This window comes from Eurosta solidaginis, chromosome 2 (assembly GCF_040869045.1).
Source record: "Eurosta solidaginis isolate ZX-2024a chromosome 2, ASM4086904v1, whole genome shotgun sequence".
Taxonomy (NCBI): Eukaryota; Metazoa; Arthropoda; class Insecta; order Diptera; family Tephritidae; genus Eurosta; species Eurosta solidaginis.
Window position 1 is genome coordinate 40,925,382 of NC_090320.1, and position 8,018 is coordinate 40,933,399.

Consider the following 8,018-nt stretch of genomic DNA (forward strand, 5'->3'; position numbering starts at 1 on the left):
TTCGGATGCATATTTATCAGTTTTGCAGGTTGATGCGACTAAATCGAATATCACAATGAACTTTACAGCTCTCAGCAACAGCTTTCATTTGATATCCATAATACACATACATTCTAGGGATCCGGGTCCACGTTTTGGCCTATATCTCGAGACCCTAGTGACCCAGGGGTATGAAAATTATCCTGTACTATAGCACTCACCAACAGCTTTCATTTGATATCCATATTGAATAAACACATTCTAGGGGTACCCGGGTCCACGTTTTGATCTCAAGACCCTAGGCACGTAGCGAAAAAAAGGTATACGTTGGCCGATTCTCAGACCTACCCAATATGCTCACAAAATTTCATGAGAATCGGTTAAGCCCTTTCGGAGGAGTTAAGCCTCTAACACCGTCACAGAAGAATTTTATATATTAGACAAAGTGAACGAAGCAGGAGTTCTCTCACCGTTTGGCGTGTACAAATATATACATATGTAGAGATGAAATATTTGAGCAACGCGACAATTGAGAATTTGGAGCTATGTACTCAGGGGGTTTGTGAACATAATGCGTCCTACAGATGGCAATTTAGATAGTTGCACAGATTTTCGAATTTACAAAAAACTTTTTCTATTAATTATAAACAAATAGAGTAATATTTGTTAACAAAAATAGGCATATGCACTGCGGCTGATCAATACGAATCGATTCATATAACTTTTATATGATTTTACGCATGCTAAGTATGCGAAACAGTCTGTCAATTGATTGTATGGAAATTTTGTTAGCGTATTAATATATAGATGACAAATGACGCTGCGGCTAAGAAAGTGTTTTCATCGGAACCCTCCTATGGCGGCAGAAGAAGAGAACGTCTCACGCTCCGCTTAAAGGACGAGGTGGAAAAAGATTTGCATTCCCTTGGTGTGACCAATTGGCGCCAGTTAACTCAGAGAAGAAACGATTGGCGAGCATTGTTGTAACGGTTAAGCGCCAATTAAGTAAGTAAGTACAAGTGATTATTATAAAAATTATACAACTAATTTTATTTAAGTTTTAATTACTTACATCTAAAGCACTTATGAATGAAGTAAAAGTTATCAAAAGTTGTCCACTATTCTTTTAGATTTCTCCACTCCAACACAAATTTTACATAGACCTGAGTTCAAACTTCTGCCTGTTCTGCCAATCGCCTTATTTTTCCTTTACTCCAAGTGTCCTCTCCATTTGCAGCGAGCTCACTCATCAGCTTGGTCAACTGAGTGTCAATTTCTTCAAATGCAAAGTCGACATCTTGCTCCTTCGGTTGCATACCACACACAGCAAAACGTATAAAAGTCTTTCCACCAAAGGTCGACGGTACCATATAGATTTTCTTATGCTCTGTGATACGTTGCAGCAAATCTACTGTCAATTTATTTTCACCTTTCACCCTAAAGCATACCAAACCCATGGCACGTTTAGCAACTATTTCGAGACGGTCATCCGCTAGCACGCGCTCCTCGAAACGCTCCGATAAACGCATGTGATTAAGCAAATGATTACGTAAACCTTCAGCACCATAAATTCTAAAGGTAACCCATACTTTGAGCGCACGGAAGCGACGTCCCAATGGTATTTGCCAATGTCGGAAATCCGGTAGATCCGATTTTCCCTCGTATTTATTTTTCAAATAAATCGCATCCACATTGAAGCTATCAACAATATGATTCGCATTACGCAGCCACATTGCTGTACATTCGAAGTTTATTAGCAACGATTTGTGTACATTGTAGTTAAGTGAATCCACACACTCGAGCCCACGTCTGAGGTGCGCATACTCATCAAGCGCCAAAAATGCGCCTGCGTAAGCAGCATCTACATGCAACCACATTTTGTTTTTCTCACATACGTCTCCCAAAGATATGAGATCGTCGTGTGCACAAGTGCCCGTGGCACCCATAGTCGCTATACAAATCGTGGGTATAAATCCTTTTGCTAGATCTTCTTTTACTGCTGCTGCCAACTGTGCACCCGTCAATATTTGATTCTTATCGGCGGGCAGTATACGTATCGGAATTGTACCTAAATTGCCGGCTTTCTCAATACAACTATTGCCTTGATCGCTGGAATAACCAATGAGACGTGCGCGTATATCACCTTCGCTAAGTTCGGGTTGTTCGGCTTTGACGCGTCGCACTGCTTGTTCGCGTGCAGCCATAACAGCTATGAGTACAGATTCACTGGAAGAGCCTTGTATTACACCACCACCAGGTCCTTTGCTGGAGTGTAGAAAATGTTCTGGTAATTTGAAAAATTTGGCCAACCAATCCATTACGACTACCTCTAATTCGGTACAAGCGGGACTGCTCATCTGAAAAGTGAAGTAGAGTAAAGTGTGAATTTGTAAATGGACATAGTAACGCAGCCCCTTCTTTTATACTTACCCAATTAAACCCCATGACACTAAAGCCCGTGGATAACATTTCACCCACAATCGAGGGATAAGAGCAGCCCGTTGGGTAAAATGCGTGAAAGTTTGGTGATTGCCAATGTGTTAGACCGGGCTTAATGAATTTATTTACATCTTGCAAAACATCTTTCCATTGTTCCCCTTTTTCTGGTAGCTCTTTCGGTAGCTGTTCTAGTAAATAGCCTGGTGCAACTGATGGCAAAACATCGCTACACAAGTGAAGTTGAAACATTAAAATATTTTTTTTTATGCTGGGATTACTCATGCTTACTTGTCGCGTATTGTCTCCAAATAATCTGCTATAAAGTCGACGGCGGCTTTGCCGAATTCTCTGAAGGTTTCTGCATCCATTTTCAGTCGCCTCTTTTGTCTTATTACTTTTTGCACGTTGATATGTAACTTCTGGAGAATTGAGGAATATTTCAGTTCAAACTTAAAGTGGTTTTTGTTTAATTTTTGTTATTGAGGGTAAGTTGTTGTTGTTGTAGCAGTGAGGCAAACGTAGCAAAACCATTTCTCTGGGCGGGGATCAGGTACATGTCCCGGATTGGGTTCGATACCTTCCGGGAGCAGGAGAATATGGCGCAGTCCCCCTGCAAGGATCTGCTGGGAAGGCGCAACAAATGAAATGGGAGTACACTGAAATGACATATAACCGGCTGCCTTGGGAAGCCCAAGAGGGTAAGTCGATTATAAGGGTGTAAGTAACCCTGTGTAGGGCTAGTAATGGAACTGCACAAGCAAACTTTTGTTAAAAGAGTACCAAATAAGCTTAAACTTCTCTGATAGTGTACGCAAGTTTTGGTCTATCATAGAGGCATTCTTCAACCTAACGAAACACAAAACCAATATCATATAGTATAGTTTTGCCAAAGGCGTATCTGAGCTACTTCTCAAATATCCTATGTCCGTAAGATAATGATACAGCAGGAGCTAGCTCTGATGAAGCTATGGGAATCATCACAGTCAAATGAAGTACTCCAACCAATAGCGTGGGAACAGTAACAAGAGCGCTGTCGTACATACAAATAGATTTCGCTTGAAATATAACGCCACTGCCGTAAAAGACACTCACATCAAAATTAGCGACAAACTGTATCAAAATCAGCAATACGACTCACTCACCCTATTCACGAAGAGACAATGGCAATGTGACTACGCCTGATTGTTAGCTCTCTCGATACGATACGATCTTGTTACCGACACAAAAATCACACAAAATTGATTAGATTTTCCTTATACTATCTCTCCTACTTAATATCCAACCAACAGTTACAAATAAAGGCGGGTTTATCGCAAATCCCCTTCGCATTCGCCGTCAGGGGCAGCAACGTTTTTCTGAAGACCCAGCCTTTGCAATTGTTTTAAGAGGCATACTTCAAAGAAATATTGAACGTTTTGGGACGAAGTTGCAGGATAGGTAGTTGTGGATGCTCCAGGCATCAATTTTCAGAATAGAAGGATTACATGAAGAGTTTGGAGAGAAAGACAAAGTTTCTTTTAGGAAAGTATATGTAATTTAATTAAATTTTTCAAATACTACTAGACGTCCACATTCACAGTGAATTGAATGCCCAAGAGCTATCAACAGCTTAACAAGAGTATCACAACAGATACTTTGCTAATTGAAGGGGGCTACAAGGTGGAGTCATGTCTTAGGAACAAACATAGTACCCTACCTGGATTCTTAGGGAGGCTTTAATCATGTGCGCTTAGGAGGGAGAAAGGATGGCCTCTTATTCTATTTTCTTGTAGCAATATAGGTGCTTCTCGAAGGTTTTGGGTAGTTTTATCGATGTTGATGGTCCTTTGCGGGATATTTCCGGAACCTAGCATCATTAAGGTATGATGGGAACGAGTTGACATGACTACGTCTCGGTCAAACAATCCCCTTCTGCCGTAAGGAACTTGGGTTTGCAAGAGTCTCGCCTGCTAAATGAACAAGATTTACCCCGAATATATGAGGTTGACAATTGGGTTAGAGAAGTTATAAATTACGCTGGCAACCACATGAAAGGACTGCGCCATCCCCTTTTTTGTTTACTGGACGTTGGGGTAGCGCACTACCCTCAAGTGGCCCAATGAAATCAGTCTAATCCTGTTCATGTGTCCGCACCTCGTGGGACCACCGTTAGGCATAACGTCACGGAAATGCGATTTATTCGCCACTACTTCGAATGTGCATTTCCCTGCGCTCCCTTTCAGCATGTATCAATTTCGTAATAACTATAAAGGACATCTTGCTCACAGCAGTCCAACAATATATTTTTCTGCACATTCAGGGAACTAAATTCCTAATGAAAGGCTCCTCTCCAAAAACTCTGTGTACAAGGAGTCCTTCGCCGTGAAAGCGAGGACAGTGAAACGTTAGGTGTTCTGCGCTTTCCAATTCGGAGGGACAGTGTGGACAGAAAGGATAATCCTCTATCCCACGATTATGTAAATATTCCTTGAAGCCGGCGTGACCGTTCAATATCTATGTGAGATGGTAATTTAGTGCGCCACCCCCTATGTCATTGTGCAGTGCAACGGCCCCTTTTGCAGTCCAGATTAGATTGCTCAAAATGTATACTAGTATCAAGTCGGCGCCCCCAGGACTTACCATTAATCCCTAAAAAAATAGTGCTTGTGCACTTGGTCCGAAATTCTCTTTGTGATGAGTTGAAACATTCTGATAGTACTTAACACATGGTAGTGCTCCCAATAGCGACGTTGGATTGGGTGCTAAACACGGTATTAAAAGTAAAGCAGGCAAATGGGAGTCCGTATGGTTCCAAAAGCATTCTACGCACAGCATCAGGTCTGAGGACAATAAATATGGCTTTGAAGTACAAAGCAGCTATTCGATCACTTCGAAACACTCAATATTGGTGACATGACATCTCAGTTTTCAGTTTCGCGTCCCGTTGGATCAAAAAAGGCTTATGGAGTAGAAGGAGCAATATTTGCACCACTCACGGCTACGTTGCTATCTATAAAGCTTGCGAATTTGTTTATGGCTTGAATCTTGAGAGTAAAAATTACTTTTCTATGATTGCAGATCCGTTCTCTGTGTTGCAGGAGCGAAGGGGGTCTTTTAACCTATCAGACTTATTCAGATTCGCACTATTAGAACAACTAATAAGTGGAAGCGTTTTGCTGTGCGGTAGAGTTTTAAGGAGCAATTGGCCATCATTTAATGAAATACTATGGGAATAATAGATGGAACATTTTCAGATTAAATATATAAAATCCGCACAATAGATATATTGGGACGGCATTACTCCGAAGTTTTCAAATATACACCAGTGTTCTTATAATATTTTTCATTACTTGATTCATGACCCGTGGTACGCAAATGATGCATTTTCGGTGAAGTCAGCTACACCAATCGAGGAACAATCTTAAATGCCATTAGCACCCAGATAAATTGCGGTTTAAGTCAAAAACCCCACCATAGAACAGTATTCGTTGCGCTAGACCTATCAAAAGCTTTTGATAAGGTCAACCATGACACGTTACTGCAAGACTTGGAAGGGTCTACCCTTCCCCCATGTCTTAAAAGGTGGACCGCAAATTATCTGGGTGGTCGGCAGGCATCGGTGCAATTTAGAAACTAAACATCAAAACCAAGAAGAATTAAACAAGGGTGCCACAGGGTGGTGTCCTATCCCCACTTTTGTTTAATTTCTACATATCTAAGCTACTTTCGCCACCAGAAGTAGTTACTATCGTCTCCTACGCCGATGACTGCACAATAATGGCCACAGGCTCAGGCCCACAGATCGATGAGGTTTGCACCAGAATAAACAGCTACCTCCCTGATCTCTCCAGTTTCTTCGCCTCGCAAAACCTGGCATTATCACCGACTTAATCCTCCGCGACCTTATTTACAACATGGACGTCCCAAATGTCGACCATTTTGAACATCCACGTCGATGGCACTACGCTACCGACTGTCCTACACCCAAAAATTTTGGGTGTGACGTTTGATCAGGATTTACATTTTGGGGAGCATGTAGCCGCAATTGTACCGAAAATCCAGAGCCGTAATAAAATCCTCAAATCTCTTGCTGATAGTACTTGGGGAAAAGACAAAGAAACGGCCATTACCACTTACAAAGCAATTGGCCAGCCGATTGCATGCTACGCTTCCCCTATATGGTCGCCAAGCCTAAAAACTACTCACTGGAAGAAGCTACAGGCCTGCCAAAATACTGCTCTCAGAACCGCCATGGGCTGTCTTCTTATGTCCCCAGAACACCGTTTACATAATGAGGCGAGAATACTCCCCACCAGGGAGAGAAATTAGATGCTAACCAAACAGTTCCTGTTGAATATCCAGAAACCTGGGCATCCCAACAGACATCTGGTTGATGAGCCAACACCGCCTAGGGGCTTAAGGAGTCAGAACTCAGCCGTATGAAGCAAAAAACACAAGTAGGTCCTCAGTGAACTCCACAAACAGGCGCCGGACCTTTATTCCAGGGATTGCCCGGTGAATCCAGTACTCAAAGAGCAGTAACCAAAACTTGCGGAAGAGGAACGCATACTCCCCAGGGAAACGCGAGTCACTCAACTTCGCTCTGGATACTGTAACAGGCTAAACTCTTGTCAAACCAGAATCAACCCCGACATACAAAATGTATGCCCCGCTGGCAATATGTCCCCACATGACACCAACCATCTCTTTAATTGTAATGTGGAACTAACGCCTCTAACACCACTCTGATTATGATCCACCGCTGTTGCAACAGCAAGTTTCCTTGGACTCCTGTTAGAGGATATTGATGACAATTTGTGATCGGTCACACCTATTAGGTGGGGCGAAGCACTGCTACAACAACAACAACAGGAACAATCTTAATGTAGGGAATACAAAAATAAGGTAGATTGCTCATATTTGTTGCTTCTTTAGGCACGCTTTTTAATGCTTAGTAATGAGCGTTTTTCATCCAATTTTGACCAAATTTCAAATCTCATGTCGCCGATGGAGTTTAATTTTGTTTCTCCTTCGGATAGTTTCAACTAGCTGGCCTGAAAGAGCCCTATAATGAAAGCCTAACTTCACAGAAAATTAACCGCCGATTTTCAAAAAAATTTGCTTCAAGTTTTCCATAAAATTAGGAGCCACCTTAATACACATGCATAGCAAACATTCACACAACTTTTTGTTTGAAATCACATCACTTTTTTTTATACACTATGCGTTACCTTTTTCAGTATGAACTTTTTTCCACTAACCACGAAAATTCGACGTTGAAACTGTGCGCGGAAGTTTAGTGTGACCATCTTTTATACATACTTTCGGTTGCTGGATGTTCAGACCAAATCGAGTTCACTCAGAATTTCGGGCCAATAAATTCAATGTTAGAGAGAATATAATTAATGTATGCACATATGATTAAACAAAATTGTATACATGTTACTTTATGTATATATTTCAATAATAATAAAAACAAGTAAGGAAGTCTAAGTTCGGGCGAAACGTAAAATTATATATCAAGCTGTGTGCTCTCATACTTACAATAATTGAATTGTAGTTAAATACCATTAATACATTGAAAATATTGTTAAGATTTTATATTTCAACAACTCTATTTT

General features: G+C 41.2%; 1 protein-coding gene across 1 annotated transcript; it reads right to left on the bottom strand.

Annotated features, from left to right (window-relative positions):
• Nucleotides 1-1,015: 1,015 nt before the first annotated feature.
• LOC137242079 (3,4-dihydroxyphenylacetaldehyde synthase 2-like) lies at nucleotides 1,016-7,688 on the bottom strand. Its single transcript, XM_067769448.1, has 4 exons — nucleotides 7,629-7,688; nucleotides 2,707-2,837; nucleotides 2,410-2,644; nucleotides 1,016-2,336 (listed from the first exon to the last, which is right to left on the bottom strand). Exons 2-4 carry the CDS (start codon nucleotides 2,784-2,786, stop codon nucleotides 1,149-1,151), a joined length of 1,503 nt encoding a protein of 500 aa, XP_067625549.1. The 5' UTR covers nucleotides 2,787-2,837; nucleotides 7,629-7,688; the 3' UTR covers nucleotides 1,016-1,148.
• Between the last annotated feature and the right edge of the window lie 330 nt (nucleotides 7,689-8,018).